This window comes from Aethalodelphis obliquidens, unplaced genomic scaffold (genome assembly GCF_003676395.1).
Source record: "Aethalodelphis obliquidens isolate GAN/ISIS:26980383/991018 unplaced genomic scaffold, ASM367639v1 scaffold38, whole genome shotgun sequence".
NCBI classification, from domain to species: Eukaryota; Metazoa; Chordata; class Mammalia; order Artiodactyla; family Delphinidae; genus Aethalodelphis; species Aethalodelphis obliquidens.
Window position 1 is genome coordinate 3573618 of NW_020837982.1, and position 16892 is coordinate 3590509.

Genomic DNA, 16892 nt, shown 5'->3' on the forward strand with positions numbered 1-16892 from the left:
CCACGCCCCCTTGGCCCTCTGCCCCGCCCCGCGAGCTTCGCGCTCCTTCCGGCACAGGCGGCCGGAAGTCCCAGCCCGGGGTCACCTGACCTTCAAGTCGGCTAGTCATGGCGTCTTCCTTGTTAGTCGGCGAGCGACTTGTACGCGCTTTGAGCCCCGGTGGAGAGCTGGAGCCAGAGCAGCTGCCCGGGAAGCTGCGGGAAGAACTTGAGGCCGTGCTAGGGAAGAAGCACAAGGGCGGCGATCGTCCGGCTGGCCCCGCTCGCCTGGTTTCTTTCCGCCTGATCCGGGACCTGCATCAGTACCTGAGAGAAAGGGGTGAGCCCCAGGCTCCAGTCCAGAGTCGCCTCCTTTTTTCCAGAGTTTAGTCTCTCCTGAGGTCTTTTTTCCTACCTCTATCATTTTTATGAGGGATGTATCTGTTGCGGATCCAAACTCGCGGCTTGCGTTACTCCCAGCAAAGCCAATCTACTGAGGCACGGTTGTGGTGAAGGAAAGTACAGTGTTCAATGCAGGGTGCCAAGCAAGGGAGTGGGAGACAAGCTTCAGATCCATTTCAGCTTGGTCTTTGAGTTAAGGGGTTTTCGTTTAAGGGAGAAGAACAAAGAGACTGGGAATAATCACTGTCATGTGACATTTCCTAATTGTCGTTTTGCGAGTCAGGATGTCTCTGATTAAGGATTCTCAGGCCAGGTGGTCCATGGCTCCGGCGTCTGTTAGCTTACCTTGCCCTGGAGAAACAACCTGAGTTTGCAGGTTTATGATGATATCTATAACAGCACTTTTAGTACATTAAAGATGTCATCAGCAATAGCAGTTTTAGTCATCTGACTCTGGTTCATTAGTATTGTTAGCAAAGGATTGAGGTTAGAGGGGACAAGAAAGGGAATAAAGTTTTGGATAGAGAGATTAATTATAAACTCATTAAGGGAACTCAGTTTTAGGGGGACTGGGTTTCAAATCCATCACTCTCCTTCACCCATGGAATGATCATCTGGCCAGCCCAAGAGTCACCTCATAAACCCTGGGGAGCCCACTCCCTTCATAATTTCCATGGGAATTCTTCGTGGATGACAAAATTTACTTGTGCAGTTTCTGTTCTCTTGAGTCTCCTCTTAACTTCCAGGCCCACTTAGGCCCACCTGACCCTTGAGGAAGTCCAAGTTCTAACCCAATACCACTGCACAGGTTCAGTTTCTTTCTTTTAAGCCACACTAAAAAACAACTTAGCATAGTGAGCTTGCCCTGTTTGGGAATCTGGATTTCTTAGCAAAAGTGCCAAATCTGATGGTTTTTTTTGTTTTTTTGTTTTGTTTTGGCTGCGCCGCTCAGCCTGTGGGATCTTAGCTCCCCAACCAGAGATTGAACCCAGGCCCTCAGCAGTGAAAGTGCGGAGTCCTAACCACTGGACCACCAGGGAATTCCCTAATGGGATTTTTTTGTTTTTGTTTTTAGATATAGGATGATGGAAAAGTGTGTTGAAAGATCTGAACGGGGAGTAGCATCTAAGTTCTAGACCTAACTCTGCTATTAACTCTTCTTGGAGAAGTCATTTCTCTTCCTTGGGCCTCAGTTCCCTGAACATGTAAAGGGGGGCAGTAGGACTAACTGACATGTGAGGTCTTTTGCCGGAATTAACAGCCTACCCAGAAGTGTGAAGGGTAATTCTTCAATTATTGGAACTAAAAAGGACCATAGAGATCATCTAGTACAGTGTCCTGTGAGTATTTGCCACCACTACGCCTTAAACCTATTTAGGGCAAGTTCTGTTGTGGCCACAGAAATTACCTAACTTAAAGGCAAATATAAATGGCTTACATGTTATTGGCTGTGACATTGGTAGGGTAATTGAGAGCCAACAATTAAAGTCAGTATGTAGCACTAGGAGATACTTACGTGGGATTGTCCTAGTTTCTTCCCAGTTGAAAATGATCCCGGAGATGAATTGGTACAGGCATGGCCATGCTTTATTTTGGTAGAAAGAACTGAAGAGCTAGACCTTTCTCTGATGTTAATCCTTCAACCTCAGCTCTATGCATCATTATGTTTGTGGAAATCTTTTCTTCCTAGGTTCCACACTATACCTTCATGAGCTCCTAGAAGGCAGTGAAATCTATCTCCCAGAGGTTGTGAAGCCTCCTCGGGTATGTAAGGGATATATTTGTGAGAGTGGGTGTTGGTTGAGTTGGGTTTGTTCATGATACATCCAAATTTATGAATCTACATTTGGGCTCAAAAATTTGTCTTTTAAATCCTTGAATGCTGGAGTTGGGGAACCAGATATTGTCCTCCTAGTCTGACAGCTTGGAGAACTGAAATTTAAAAAAAAAAAAATAGTTTCCAAAGCACTGGAGGCAGAACTGGTACGTGGGTCTTCTTAGTACTTTGTCGCCTGAAACTAGTGATTGTGACATGCTTTCTAGCAAGCTGGGAGTATCATTCTTCTCATTTGATTTTTCTGCCTCAGAACCCAGAGCTAGTTGCCCGTCTGGAGAAGATTAAGATACATCTGGCCAATGAGGAATATAAGCGGATCACCCGCAATGTCACCTGTCAGGTAAGGGCCCGCTCTTCAATACATGGACTGTGTAGCCCCCGAAAGCAGGGCCCTGCTCTGGGAAGAGGTACAAATGAAAGAAGCAACATGGAAACTTGGCTTGTATACTATTAAGGGACCGTAGAAGCTCTGTGCTGCGTACAAGCCAAATGCAATTCCCAACTCATTTACTGAGACTCTGGGCTCAGATGGTGACTGAGTCTTAAAGGGTATAGAGGGTGGGGATGAGCCTGGAGCCATTCTTCTGACGTGGCTCCGTCCTATTCTCTGTATGCTCCTGCCCCGGAGCAGGAGAGGGGTACATGGGTACTGGGAACCTATGTCTCTTCTCTGAAATGCTTGACCTGTGGTCCAGAGAAGAATCCAACTGGTCCCAGACAAAATCCATGGAGAAGGCAGAACTAATGTGTTGGGTAATAAAGAGGGCTGAGCCCAGACTGACAAATGAATACTTGCTGGGCTGCCTCTGAGCTGCTTCCATTCTGAAATCCTTTGCTTTTTCTTTTTCCCAGGATTCAAGGCATGGTGGAACCCTCAGTGACCTGGGAAAGCAAGGTGAGGTACTAGGAAATCAGGTTGCTAAAGCCTGTCCCTGGGACTGGTCAGTCATGGCCCTGCTTCCCACTCCAGTGCTCTGGGTTTAAGCCTGAGCTATTCAGGCTTGCTGTTGGAGGGAAACCCAGCTGAGCGGGGAGGCAGCCATGAGATAAAAGGGCCTCTTGGAGGATGCTGACCTAACGGTTTCTTCCCTGGGCTCCTCCCCAAAGTGAGGTCAGTGAAGGCTCTGGTCATCACCATCTTTAACTTCATTGTCACGGTGGCAGCTGCCTTCGTCTGCACTTACCTTGGAAGCCAGTATATCTTCACAGAAATGACCTCGGTGAGTAGGTACTGGTCAGGGCAGGGTGCCCCAGGTGGGAGTGTTAGTGGGAAAGGGAGGACATATGTGAAAATGCCTTGAACAGGTTAGGTATTTATGTGATAAACAAGGGGGACATTAGATCCAGCCAACAGTCGTAGAGGTAGGTAATAACCTCAAGAGAATCCAGATTCTCTTTTCTTTCCTTCCCCCCAACTTATGGGCTGGGTTGAGGTCCTCTCCATCCTTATTAGGTGCTAGAGGCTGCAGAGCTGGAAGCTGGCCTGCATCCCCTAAGCCTGGTTCTCTCACTTCCCAGCAGGTACTGGCAGCATTGATCGTGGCCTCTGTGGTGGGTCTGGCTGAGCTGTACATCATGGTGCGGGTGATGGAAGGTGAGCTGGGAGAGCTGTAACCGTGCTTCATCATCAAAGTCTGGAGACTCCAGGCTCCCAGCTCCCAATCACTGATTCTCAGTCAACCCATCAGGCTCTTTGTACTCAGCTCCGATTAGTCAGAGGGCCGAGCCAAGACCACCTGCTGTTCCTGCAGGGAGCCCCATCCTCTGTCAATTTACAGAGTGGGCAGTAGAGGAAACTCAGACAACGACTGGAAAGAACTGGTCTATCTGTACATTCTCCTGAACCCGGTGCCCATCTGCCTTCTACAGTCCATTCTGGGCATTGCTGGGGCTGGGTTTTTTTCTTCCATTGGAAGTAAAGAGAATCCAGGCCTTTCCAGAAGTAGACCATACTGCCTTGAACTTGCCCAGGTGCAGAAACCAGTGGTCATCCTTGCTCCACACATCTTGATGCAGACCTGTAATTTAGATCAGAAGACTCCAAGAAAGCGGAAGGGATTCCCTTTCTTCAGTTTGTGCTGGAAGAGGAACCAGTTAGAGGACATCAAATAAGAGAAAGCCGGGTGGTACAGGACGGTGGAATCAGAAGCAAGGCAGCTACGTTTTTGGAATCTTAGTTTCTGTTTTCATCTTCTTCCTTCTGCTTGCCTTGCTCAGATTTTCTATATGCTTCTGCCCGTCTCCACCAGTCACCAGCCCTCCTTAAACCTCCCACCTTCCTATCACCCTTTGCTCTGCTTCCAAAAATGAAAACAGTTCAGATGGCAAAACAGTATGTTTGCTTTTAATTGCAAAACCCCTTGTGCTTGTTTGTATTTGTGGGGAGAGTATGCCTACTGTGAATTGTCTCAACTAGTAAAGGGAGATATTATTGGTAGACGGGACTATTTTCAGATTTAACTACATGTATAATTATATAAATATGAGTATACACTTTATAATATATATGATATGTGTACATATTGTTATACATTAGCCTAATGTAGGTTATTTTATGTGGATTCTTAAACATGTTTGGATAGGTGCAAAACAATAGTATGTAAAAGTTCACAGTTGACTAATTGTTTTACATGATTGCTTTTTGTCTTCACAACAATCCTGGAGGTTGGAAAAGGAAGTGGTTTTAGGCCCCTTTTCCAGAAGGCAAAACTGAGGCTGAGAGAGGTCAAATGATCTACTTCGGTCCTTCCTCTGTTAAATGGAGCCAAAGACTCCTAGGTTGTCCTGAAGTCTCTATGTAATGTTAAACTTCTAAGAACTTAGATTAGTGGTGTATTGATAGAATCTGTATAAGACGTTTAGAAATTATAGCAGCATTATTATTTATCCAATAAATATTTATTGTATCCAGTGTATTCTTATTTCAAATCTCACAACAACACAAAAGCCCAAAGATTTCCATAGTTGTGAGAATTGGTCAGGGTCTGCTCCTAATGGTGGATTCTGTCTTTCCGTTTGTTCAGTGTATGAGCTCCCATGGTCGTCTTTTTTCCCAGGACACTATTCTGTTCTTAGAAATTATACACTCATTGGCTCAGTAGATGTTTCCTCTACAATATTGCCAATTTCTTGAATTATAGCAAGTCAGCCTCTCAGGGCAATATTCTGCATGAGAGAGAGGGAGGGCTTAGGCCCTTCTGTTACGCCTCGGATAACTTTGTTGAGAAATCTTAGGATTTCTGTTGTTGATTGGAAGAAATGTCAACTGTGAGAAAAAATGCAGGTGGCGTTGTACAGTGTTTCTAGCAACCCAGACTGTTTAAGATTGAGTTAAAAAGCTACACTGAGTCACTCATTGCGCCTGATAAGCAAAGCCAAGCCAGATTTTTAGAATTCTTGTAGACATCATCCTTTCTCAAGTGACTGGGTCTTGCAAATGGAAAGAACTTTAACCTTCAGACCAATATCTATGCTATGTGCTTAAAAAATCTATTTGAATTATTTGCTTTGGTCTGTATTCCATTCTCCACCTTTGACAATGAATATCTCTGGGGTATTGGGGCCGAGAACAGTAAGAAAAAAGGGAAAAAATACGCAGATTTTATTCTGAAACATATAAATCAGAACAGAGAACCAGGGACTTCCCTGATGGCGCAGTGGTTAGGAATCTGCCTGCCCTGCCAATGCAGGGGACACGGGTTCAAGCCCTGGTCTGGGAAGATCCCGCATGCCACAGAGCAACTAAGCCTGTGTACCACAACTATTGAGCCCACGTGCTGCAACTACTGAAGCCCATGTGCTTAGAGCCCGTGCTGCGCAGCAAGAGAAGCCACCGCAATGAGAAGCCTGCGCACCACAATGAAGAGTAGCCCCTGCTCGCCGCAACTAGAGAAAGCCGGCACGTAGCAACAAAGACCCGACGCAGCCAAAAATATATATAAACAACGGAGAACCACAGAATTTTTAAATGCCACAAAAACTTAGATTAATTTTCCCAACCAAGCAATTCACAAAGACACTAATATTCAGGAGGATCACCTGGTCTGTCCAAGGCCACAGAGCTTATTAGAGCCAAGACTAGAACCCCTGGCTCTTGGCTGTCATGTCACCATTCTCCACACTTAACACTATTCAGTCTCTTCCTAAAGTTAGAAAATTGGTCAAATGAAAGTGCATATGAAGTACTAACATGGAGTGGGAACTCATTCTCACCATGTGCTTAATAATTGTTAGCTCCTTTTTTCTCTTCCTGACCTTCAGGAGTCTGAGGTTGAAGTATTCATTGTGTCTGATGCAGTTCCTAATTTTCTACATTCTCTCTCCTTTCTTTTACTTCATACTTAGGGTGCTCGAGGGAAGAGTGGAGAATACTGCCTATACTTTTGTGGGGTCACCATTAAGCTTTGGTATTAGGGAGCCTGACAACTCATGTGCCATAAGACAGACTTGGGGATTAAACTGATCATCACTTTGTCCTTTGGCTTTAGTCAGTAATATAGAACCATCCTCCATTTCAACTCTTCCGAGAGAAAACATTTCACACACTGACCTAAAGATATCTGGACAGTTATGATCTACATCAGGGATCAGCAAAAAGAGGTATTTAAAAAATATGTAGGGGGCTTCCCTGGTGGCGCAGTGGTTGGGAGTCCGCCTGCTGATGCAGGGGACACGGGTTCGTGCCCTGGTCCGGGAAGATCCCACATGCCGCGGAGTGGCTGGACCCGTGAGCCATGGCCGCTGAGCCTGCGCATCGGGAGCCTGTGCTCCGCAACGGGAGAGGCCACAACAGTGAGAGGCCCGCGTACCGCAAAAAAAAAAAAAAAAAAAGTAGGGACTTCCCTGCTGGCACAGTGGTTGGGAGTCTGCCTGCCAGTGCGGGGCACACGGGTTCGGGGCCTGGTCCCGGGGATCCCACGTGCGGCGCAGCGGCTACGCCCATGCGCCACAACTACTGAGCCCGCATGCCTGGAGCCCGTGCTCGGCAACAGGACACCGCAGTGAGAGGCCCGCGCACCGCGGCGAGGAGTGACTCCCGCTTGCCATAGCTAGAGAGGGCCCGCGCATAGCAACGAAGACCCAAGGCAGCCAAAAATAAATAAATAAATAAAAAATCAATTTATAAAAAAATAAAAATAAGTATCTAAAAAAGGCATACCAACAGCCCTTTTAGAAAGCAATTTATCTCAGCCATAAAAAAGAATGAAATAATGTCATTTGCAGCAACATGGATGGACCTAGAGATTATCATACTGAGTGAAAGTAAGTTAAAGATATCATATAATATCACTTATATGTGGAATCTAAATAATGATACAAATGAATTTATTTACAAAACAGAAACAGATTCCCAGACTTAGAAAACAAACTTACGGTTACCAAAGGGGAAAGAGTTGGGGGAGGGATAAATTAGGAGGTTGGGATTAACATATACACACTTCTATATATAAAATAGAAAATCAACAAGGACTTACTGTGTACCACAGGGAACTATACTCAATATCTTGTAATAACCTATAATGGAAAATAGTCTGAAAAAGAATAGATATATCTAAATGTATAACTGAATCACTTTGCTGTACACCTGAAACTAACACAACATTGTAAATCAACTATATTCTAGTATAAAATTAAAAAAAAATTTTAAAGCACCAAAACCAAATAAATAAAGTTCAATAGGACCCCCCTAAAAAATAAATAAAAATAAAAGCTACCCACACAAAAAAGTGATTTATCAATATCTGTAAGTGATGTTTGTAATACATTGCCAGTGTTCATCTCAGAGTTATGTCTAATAATAAAATTCTATATTGGAGGGAATTCCCTAGCAGTCCAGTGGTTAGGACTCTGCATTTCCATTGCAGGGAGCATGGGTTTGATCCTTGGTTGGGGAACTAAGATCTTCCAAGCCGCGTGGTGCAGACCAAAAAAAAAAAAAAAGGGAAAGATGAAATTTGGTAATTTATCAACTCCAGGGTGAGAAGGGTGAGAGGCATTGAACTGGGCAGACATGAGCCTTCACTTCACAGGCAACATGGAGACATCATGGTTAGGACTTGGTGCTCCGTGGGACTGGGTTCAATCCCTGGTTGGGGAACTAATATCTTGCAAGCTGAGCGGCGAGGCCAAAAAAAATAAAATTCTATATTGGATTCAACTTAAAAATCAGCAGTAAGATGATTAAGTAGATTATGGTAATAAATACATTTTAAAATAAAAATTATTATACAAAGATATTATTGTGCAAAATAAGTTGTTATACAACCCTGAAACATGAGAGAGAGAAAAAGCTTACACTGAAGCTTTGTGGAGAGTCATGGCTGTACTTACCTGTGCTAAACTCCGTGGGCCGGGGTGCGCACATATCCTCAAGTTTTCACAGCCTCCATGTACCTGGATTCAGGTTGAAAGACTTCCAAATTTTAGATAAAGAGCAGACCTTCTTTTTTTTTTTTTTTTTTTTGCCAGGCAGTTTGTAGGACCTTAGTTCCCCGACCAGGGATCGAACCTGGGCCCACAGCAGTGAAAGGGCCAAGTCCTAACCACTGGACCGCCAGGGAATTCCCGTCGAGCAGGGCTTCTTAAATAGCTTCTGACCCAGGGCATCTTCTCAGGACGCCATGGGAGTCAATTCCCCACACACTCCTCTTTCTTGGGATGGCATCCTTACCTGACCCCAGCCCCCTACTCACAAGCCAATAGGTTTCTGTGGCATTAACGTAGAGCTCCTTTATGGGCTGGCTTCTGAGACTAAAGCAGTCAAAGCCTTAGTGCCTGCTGAGGAAATGGCCATGGTGCAGGTGGCATCCATCTGCAAGGGCAGAATGAGAAATAGGAATCAGGTGACCCGTCCTCTAGTTCTCATCCCAGAGAAGGGAACTCTGCTCTCAGCCCCAGCCACTCCCTCTGTTTCACTATACCATGCTTTCTCCAGTGCAGTCTGGGTCCAGGGCTTCCCAGGGAGAAAGGGGAGTCCTTGGCAGGAGGCCAGAGGAGCAAGAAGTTTGGGACCTTCCCAGTTTCTCATGGCCCGCCGTAGGGGGAGTGAGCGGGAACTAGCGTGCGTTGAGAGTTTTTACAACGTGTCACGCACCACGTGAAGCCCTTCACCTACATTATTGCTTCTCGTTCCCAACACAGAGAGGAGATGAGTATTATCATCCCCATTTTTCGGGTTCATAGACTTTTGCAGAGTTCCAAGACTACACAGCAGCCAGGATTTGAAGCCGGCACAGACCAACTGCAGATCCCAAGATTTTCTTTCTGAGGCAGAGCAGCTCCAGGAGTGGAGGCAGCTGGAGTGTCCTGGAACAAGTGGGACCGGGAGCAGGGGATGCAGCTGAGGCTCCCATCTCTCCAGGGTCTGTCAGCCAGAGCCCTAAGCCCTTCGATTAACTCTCCCTCTAACCAATCCCAGCAGAAGCCTGGGTAATACCTCCCACCCAGAATCTGCGGGGAACCTGGCCCTGTTTAGGGATTAGGTGATGGAGATAAATTTCAAAAGCAAACGGCCCCCGTCGTCCCAATTCATTTGCAGCACACAACAATCCAGATTAAGGTACAGAGTTTGGGTTTTATTTGGAGATTAGTTGGTATTACAGACGACAGTGATATCAAAACCCAATGCTACCACATGCACCACACCCACCCCATCCCGAAATCTGTCAGGTTGTCTCCGCAGCCCCAGGTCAGAGGGCAGCCAATCTGATATTTGTGAAAATTAAATAAACGTAAGCCCTGCGTTCCTATCTCTACTTTATTACTTTAATATCACTCCCTCTTCAGATCCACGGTTGTGATTAATTCATCCAGGTGGCAGGAGGACAGGAGAGGGGGCCCTGATCTGTAAATTAGGATCGGCACTCTCCTAGCTCACTTGACAGTCAGTTAGGTAATGGCCCGAAGGGCCCTTGGGTGAGGGGCAGCTGCCCATTCTCCTTTAGAGGGAGGACGTGTTGTCAGCTGGCATGAGAAGAATTGGGGACCAGGCCTGGCAGGAGAAGTGGGAAACATGGGCTCCCACCTCATCCCTCTGTAGGTACCTCCTGCCAAGATGATGGGCAGGTGTCCCTGGAGGGGCAGGTGCTGGGTAGCAGAAGCCAGGCCCTTGTCACTCCATAGCACCCGCGTCTAGGCTGGCCTGGAGGACAGCGGAGAGAGGGATCCCTGAGCTAATCTTTCTTCCCATAAGAGAACTCCCTCGTGTAAAAGGAGAGGGCAGGGGATCCGCTTCTGGTGTGTTCAGTCTTAAGGGGCAGGATGGGCTACAGGAGCCAGAGGAAGGGACTTGCAAGTTCTAGACCTAGATTAGGAGTGGTCCGGGTTGGTGACAATTGCCGAGGCATAGATGAGGTCAGACAGGCTGCCCAGTGAGGTCTGGGGAGCAGCTCGCTCTGAAGAGACGTGGACCCCTGAAGCCCCAGCCGGTCCCCATGGGGCCGTAGCTTTAGCCCCTACCCAGCCCTGCCCTGAACCCAAGCCAGGAGCTGGACAGGAGGCATGTCGACACACAGAGGCACACTGAGCTGTGCTGTTGGAGGGTGGAGGCTGGCCAAGGGTGCGGGGCTCCCAGGACTGCTGGATGGTGTCCGGAAGAGGAAGGGATCTCTGGGGAGGCTCGGGCCTGGGACTTAGGCCTCCTGGCTTCCTACTCTTGATTCTCTTGGCTCTGCGGTTCTGGAACCACACCTGGTAAGGAAAGAAGGAGTCTCTTCCGGTGCCAGCATCCCCTCCCCCCAGGTACAGGGAAAGCAGAAGCTGGAGGCAGGATATCCAGAGAGAAGGGACTGTGACTCAAGCTTAGAAATCTGCTGTGTGAGAGCACCCTGACCCTGAGGTTGGGGGGAGGGGCACAGCTCACCTGTATCTTGGCCTCAGGAAGGCAGGTGACCCGGGCCAGGTGCTCACGGGTGCCGATGTCAGGGTAAGGCCGTGCTGCAAACACCCGCTCCAACTCCAGCAGCTGCCCTCTGCTGAAGGTAGTCCTCTTTCTCCGGTGGGGACCCAACCCACTGGCATGGCCTGCAGGCCAGGATGGGGGTCAAGTCAGGACTCCTTGCAAGAGCCTCCACTGCAGCATCAAAGCCAACAGACCCTGAAGCTCCTACTCCCCACCTCTCTTCAACCTTCCCCATCATACCTTCCCCACATCCTCGCCCTGCCCACCCTTTCCCCACCAGATCACCTGCAGGGGACGCGTCCACTGGACTGGCCATGGGGCCGGCACAGTTAGGAGCCCGATGGCCATGCCAAGGCTGTGCCCACACCGCTCCCCTCCACGCGGAGTTTTATCCTGCTCAGAAGGCTGGCCCCGCCTCCAGGAGGCGGGAGGTTTAGCATCCAGCTCGAGGAGGGCTGAGAAGCCCCGAAGGAAAAGGGGGCTTGTGGGGGTATGGGTGGGGCAACCCTGTTCCTCTGGGGCTTCACAAAAGAAGCTGGCCCCAGCCCCCCTCCTCAAAGCTCAAACTCTGGCAGTCTGTGTCTGAAATCCTGTACTTTGTGAAAATCCTCCCAGGGCTCCGTCCAGGAAGCCAATGAGATCCCCTTCTAGATGCTCCTCCTGGGGCTCTGGTGCTGGCTGCCTTGGGGGAGAGCGGGTGGAGTCCTATCCCACAACTGAGGTTGGGGCTGGGGAAGCTGGACAGGATGAGAAGCTGGACAGCAGATGAGCGGCAGCCACCCTCCCCTCAGCAGGGCTGGGAGCAGATGTCGCCACCAGCTCACCCTCAGTTCTGCTTTAGAGCTTTGCCTGCACCTAGCCCTTTGTCCCTGGCCCTTCAAGAGCCCAGATGGACTTCCTACAGTCCGGGAACTTGGAACCGGAGGAGGTTCCACAAGTACATTTGAGGGGTTTTGAGAAAGATGTTTGTTTTTACAGTGTACTCATCGTTTGGAAGTCTTCTGGGCCACTTTTCTAAGAGAAATAGGTGCCTTTGAATTTCCTTTCAGTTCCTGCCCTTCCTGTCTCTCCTGCCTCAGTGCTCTGCACCCCAGACCCAAGACAGAGACCTCAAAGGCCCATTATCATAGGGATAGGTTTGGGGGAGCACAGTGACCGCTTCCCCAGGGACCCAAGGGTCTGAGCTAACAGCACTTCAGGTCCAGGATGGGCAGAAAAGCTGAGCTGGAACCCACCACCTCCTGCCCCCCTGCCCCTTCCAAGACCATAGTCAATGACAAGGGGCAAAACAAACCCAGGGCTGGGTAGGGTAGCTTGGTGACTCCTGTCGTCCTCAGAGGGGTCCAAGCTCCTGCTTAGCTGCTGGTGGGTTGCTGGGGGCTGCTCCGTGGGCGAGGAAGGCTTTCTCTCACGAGGCTCTCCCAACCCACAGCTTTTCTGGCTCATGGAGAGGGCCTGAGCCCAACACAGGGTGGACACAAAGAAGGATCTTCTCTGTCCCCTCCCCCAAGTCACCCTGACTGCCCAAGGTCCCCTCTTTTACCCAGGCAGATCCCTGCCTCCTGCCTGTCCACCCCAGTCAGGACAGTAGTCTTAAACTCAGGGCCAAGGGATCTTTATTGAGCTGGGAGGAGGATGTTGGAGGAGGGAGCAGCAGAGGCCCAGCTGTTTGGACTCGGACTCCTACTCGTGGGCAGGGACTGGGCAGCCCAGCCAGTACTGGGCGATGGAGCGTGGGTAGGGAGGGATCACAGCATCCACTCGCCGCGTGCGAAGGTTCACTCGGTAGTACTTGTCTGGAAGAGAGGTTGGGAGAGGGTGCATGAGACCCTGCCTGACCCTGCCCATCCTGCCCTAAGACCTGGGTCTCTCCTGGAAGGGTAAGTGAACATCCACAATGCACCAGAGGACTCCCGGCCTGGCATTTTGGAGTCACCACTCAAGGGCTGTGTTCAGCCCATGGGGACCAGGGACAGCAGGGATGACCCAGCTAGACCAGCTACAGGGCTGGCGAGGGCTCCCACCTCCTGAGAAGAAGTAGACGCTCTGGGTGGGCTCACAGTTGGCAGGCAAAAGCCAGTCCATCTCGTAGTTATCATAGTTATAGTCTCCCAGGCCCAACTCCTCACTGGAGAACCAGGACAGCCAGGTGGAACGAGATTGCCGGTAGGAGTTCTGGCTGCGTCTGCGGCCACGGCCACGGCCATGGCGCGAGCGGTAGCGTTTACGATTGCGACGCGCAGACTTGGTCATCTTGGTCCGAGAGGAGCGGGGAGCTGAGCCTGAGATGTAGATGTGGCCAGCCATGGCCGCGTCCACTTGTCCAGGCAAACCATGCCAGTCCCGGCTGATGAACCTGGGCTTTCCAGCACCACCTGTGGCAAGGAAGGGGTTAATGGGGAGCCCTGGAGGTCAAGGACGGGCTATGCCTTGTCCAAGGACACACAGCAAGTTAATGGCAGAGCCCAGCATCCCAGCCTTCCGACTACCTGTTCAATACGCTTTCCCCTGGCCTCCCTCCACCATATCCCTCCCCGGTTGCCTCAGCTACAGCTCCGCCTTCTGCTGGCTGTGCTCTTGGCTGTGCTAGGCAAAGTCCAAGGTGTGGGGTCCGGGTGGAGGCAGGCCTCCCCTACAAAGGTCAACAGAAGCAAAGTCTGGCCTGAGCAAACAGCTTTTGACTGATAGATGCACAGTCACAGCCCCTCAGGCCAGCTCAGCCCTACCTCTACCCTGGGGGATCCCAGCCCTCTGGATGGGGACGCAAGAGTTGCCCTCCCTCTGTACCAGAGGAACTGCCCCAGAAGAGAAGTCTGAAGATGTCCTCCCAGCTGTCCCGCTGCAGCAGAGCAAAGTGTTCGAACACGGCCGACTGGGAGCTGCCTTCGCACTCCTCTTGGCTGGGCTGCTGCTGGAACTCGTACTCCCAGTACTGTCTCCCTGGGGAAGGGTGGCCATGAGCAAGGCTGCAAAGCCCAGAGGCTGCGGAAGTTAGGAGCTCCTGGCAACGGGGGTGGGGATAATCTGAGGCCTGTCGCCAGCGAAGTTTAAAGAAGACCAAGACTGCTGCAGCGCGTGCGCACCCTGCCTCCCGCCTCCCGAGTACCCTTGAAGAAGTAGACGCGCTCCCGGCCACTGTAGCTATGAGCGGGGAGGGCCAAGGCTGCGTCCACGTTGTCCGGAATGCCCCTGAAGCCTTCAGAGATGTTGCGGGGGAAATCGGGGTCCAGGACACCATCCTCAAAGCGCCAGTACTGACTACCCTAAGGGGTCGGGAAGGAGAAGAGGGTGAGGAGGCAGTTGGCTGTGCACAGAGGCAGAGTCCCCGCCCAAGGCGGCAGCCCTAGTTCCAGGCTTGTCACCCAGGACCTGGAGCCTTGGGCTTCTGTGTCCTCACAGAGCCCCAGCCAGGGACCACAGGCCAGAATCCAGCCTTCTTGCCTACTTTGATCCTGGGCACAGCAGCCCTCAACCTCTGCCTAGATACTCTCGGCCCTGACCCACAGCCCCTGGGTCTGGCACCTTGAAGAGGTAGGTCTTCCCCTGACAGTTGATGCGGGTGAAGGCAGCATCAATGGGACCCTCGATGCCCCAGACATCGCGGATGAGCTTGGGGTACCCAGGCCTCACTGCCTTTTCATCCAGCTCATAGCAGTAGAGCCCTAGAGGGAGGGAGGCTGTGTGAGGGAGGATGCTCCTGGGGCAGACCCCCACCCCAATAACCTGCCCCTCAGGTCACCTCGGAAGGCAAAGAGGGAACCATTCTTGAGGTCGGTGAAGGCGTCGAAGGGCTTCCCACTGCACTGCTCTTCCTCTGCTGGGGACTCGGAGATCCCTAGATTACCAGTCTCGGGCATGACGGTCCCCACTTCAGGCTCTGAGTTCTCCCGCCCAGGTCCTGGGGCTTCTTCCTCAGGGTTCAGAACAGGCGTCTGCTCAGTAGTCTCTTCAGGCCGGGCCTGCCGGACAAAGGTCTGGGTGGAGCTCTCTGGCTGTGCCTGGACGCTGGTATTAGATCTGGTCTCCTCGCGGTAGTCGTGGAAGCTGTACTCGTCTTCTGGCAGAGTGAATACATCCCCACGAGTCACTGCAGGCGGGGAGGGTGGTAGTGAGTCTCCAGCTGCAGAGGGGACCCCAGGCCCGCCCAGCCACTCTGAACGCACCTTGGGGCTTGCACTCGACCACGTAGTCGGAGCAGCAGCTCTGGTAGTAAGAGCAGAGCTCGTCACACTGACACTTCCTGTCGGAGTTGAAGCCCTCAGTGCAGCGGCCCTTGCACGACTCTGTGGGGAGGGGGTATCAGTTGGCACGGCCAAGCCCAGACCACCCTTGCCCACCCTACATTGACCCAAATGGCCACCAACACCCTCCGGCACCTTGGTCAGCCAGAACCACCCACGCCAGCAGGGCCAGCATCAGAAGGGGCCTTGGGGATGCCATGGCGGGGCCTCCAGCCTCGAGCCTGGTGAAGTAGGTTCTCTGCGGTCTCTGCTCTGATGCCTGAGGAAGGGAGGGAGTGGCAAGACAAGGAGGAGGGGAACCAGAGAAGAGGAGCTGCCTTTTCTACTGCTCTGTTTGCTCAACCCCCAGCCCAGCCCCCAGTGACCCGACCCCAGAGGCTGTTGCAGCAGAGGGTCATGTTCCTGGAACTCCGGGCCTGGGAGAGCTGTGAATAGGATCCTTACCAAGCTCCGGGGCATCTCTGAAGTGCACTAGCACAGTGAATCTGGAGGGCAGAAAGAAGTCCCACTCTGCCGCTCACGGGCTGTGGGACCTTGGGGCAAACTGCTTTACCTGCCTTAGTTCTTTTTTTTTGGCGAAATGAGACTAATCATACTCGCCTCACAGGGTGTTGGGAGCTAAAGCAGACAAAATGCCCAACTCCTGGAGTAGCTCCAACTTCATTCTCCATTAGTGGTTATTGACCTGTGACCTGTTTGATCAGGCACATCCCTGGCTGGGTGGTTCACCCACCCCTTGTGTATTTAGGGCGGTGAAAGAGGGGGTAGGAGCTGGGGACACTTTTTTTATCATAAAAGAACAAAGTTTCATTTCTGGGTTCATCTCCAGGGTGCATTGATGTCCCCAAGCTGGTCTTCACAGCACGGTAAGTTGGGTGAATATTAACCCTTTGGACTGGATGTGATTCCTGAGTCTTCCACTAATTTACTGCTTCTCAGCAGGCCACTCCCTGACCCCACCCTCATCCTCCCCCATCGGTAACAAGTGGCCCAGTTCCCCACACTTCTAGGCTCCAGTGAGAAATAGGATCCCTCTACCTAGAAAATGCTCACTGGCACACAACGCCTGATTTTGTGCCCACTTTCAGGGGTTCACATACCTCTGGAAGTCCTCCCACCACCTGGAGGGAGTGATCCCCAGAGATTCCGATGCTTTTTTTCTGTTCTGTAATCAGAGGGGAGTGTGACTTTGGAGAAGCTTCTCCATGGACCTCAGTCGGTTCAGCTGTTAAACGGGAGCAGTAATTGCTACCTCGTAGGCACGATGTAAGGCTTACTTGAGAAACAGGCATAAAGTGTCTCAAGAGTTGCTATTATGATTGCATTAACCACTAGTAGGGCAGAGGCACACTCAACCGTGTTGCCCTCACATTCCAGTGTCATCCCAGTGTCTCCGACGTAAAACCGAAGCAGTCCTTCCGCCTCCCACCTCCTTCCCCTGCAACCAGTAGAGGGGGCAGGGAACGTGACTAGGGGGAGAGGCCAGCGTGTGGCCAGCGTGTGGGCGTGTGGGCGTAGCTGGAGAAGACTTGGGA

General features: G+C 50.9%; 3 protein-coding genes across 4 annotated transcripts; 1 reads left to right on the forward strand and 2 right to left on the reverse strand.

The window, feature by feature from the left end:
- Positions 1–85: 85 nt before the first annotated feature.
- VMA12 (vacuolar ATPase assembly factor VMA12) lies at positions 86–5128 on the forward strand. 2 transcript variants are annotated; one of them, XM_027130398.1, is made up of 6 exons: positions 86–318; positions 2071–2144; positions 2468–2557; positions 3070–3112; positions 3325–3437; positions 3736–5128. In XM_027130398.1, the coding sequence occupies exons 1-6, from the start codon at positions 108–110 to the stop codon at positions 3829–3831; spliced, it is 627 nt and encodes a 208-aa protein (XP_026986199.1). In that variant the 5' UTR covers positions 86–107; the 3' UTR covers positions 3832–5128. The 2 variants fall into 2 exon arrangements, with proteins under 2 accessions (XP_026986199.1, XP_026986200.1); XM_027130399.1 differs by having other exon boundaries at positions 3739–5128.
- A 5396-nt stretch (positions 5129–10524) lies between these two features.
- Positions 10525–11432, reverse strand: SEBOX (SEBOX homeobox). The gene is made up of 3 exons (XM_027130357.1): positions 11402–11432; positions 11078–11238; positions 10525–10905 (listed from the first exon to the last, which is right to left on the reverse strand). The coding sequence occupies exons 1-3, from the start codon at positions 11430–11432 to the stop codon at positions 10525–10527; spliced, it is 573 nt and encodes a 190-aa protein (XP_026986158.1).
- A 1356-nt stretch (positions 11433–12788) lies between these two features.
- VTN (vitronectin) lies at positions 12789–16738 on the reverse strand. Its single transcript, XM_027130400.1, has 9 exons — positions 16458–16738; positions 15493–15616; positions 15280–15399; positions 14856–15203; positions 14639–14778; positions 14223–14379; positions 13904–14056; positions 13141–13491; positions 12789–12912 (listed from the first exon to the last, which is right to left on the reverse strand). Exons 1-9 carry the CDS (start codon positions 16647–16649, stop codon positions 12800–12802), a joined length of 1698 nt encoding a protein of 565 aa, XP_026986201.1. The 5' UTR covers positions 16650–16738; the 3' UTR covers positions 12789–12799.
- Positions 16739–16892: the final 154 nt, after the last annotated feature.

Excerpts from the sequence above, each read along its gene's own strand:
- VMA12 (XM_027130398.1), top strand. The coding sequence starts at position 108 with ATGGCGTCTTCCTTGTTAGTCGGCGAGCGACTTGTACGCGCTTTGAGC. Across the intron at positions 2,145-2,467 it reads AGGTTGTGAAGCCTCCTCGG|AACCCAGAGCTAGTTGCCCG; the intron begins GTATGTAAGGGA and ends TTTCTGCCTCAG. Across the intron at positions 3,113-3,324 it reads CAGTGACCTGGGAAAGCAAG|TGAGGTCAGTGAAGGCTCTG; the intron begins GTGAGGTACTAG and ends TCCTCCCCAAAG.
- SEBOX (XM_027130357.1), bottom strand. The coding sequence starts at position 11,432 with ATGGCCAGTCCAGTGGACGCGTCCCCTGCAG. Across the intron at positions 11,239-11,401 it reads AGTGGACGCGTCCCCTGCAG|GCCATGCCAGTGGGTTGGGT; the intron begins GTGATCTGGTGG and ends CCTGGCCTGCAG. Across the intron at positions 10,906-11,077 it reads TTCCTGAGGCCAAGATACAG|GTGTGGTTCCAGAACCGCAG; the intron begins GTGAGCTGTGCC and ends TTTCCTTACCAG.
- VTN (XM_027130400.1), bottom strand. The coding sequence starts at position 16,649 with ATGCCTGTTTCTCAAGTAAGCCTTACATCGTGCCTACGAGGTAGCAAT. Across the intron at positions 15,204-15,279 it reads GGTCGAGTGCAAGCCCCAAG|TGACTCGTGGGGATGTATTC; the intron begins GTGCGTTCAGAG and ends CCCCGCCTGCAG. Across the intron at positions 12,913-13,140 it reads CGTCTACTTCTTCTCAGGAG|ACAAGTACTACCGAGTGAAC; the intron begins GTGGGAGCCCTC and ends CCTCTCTTCCAG.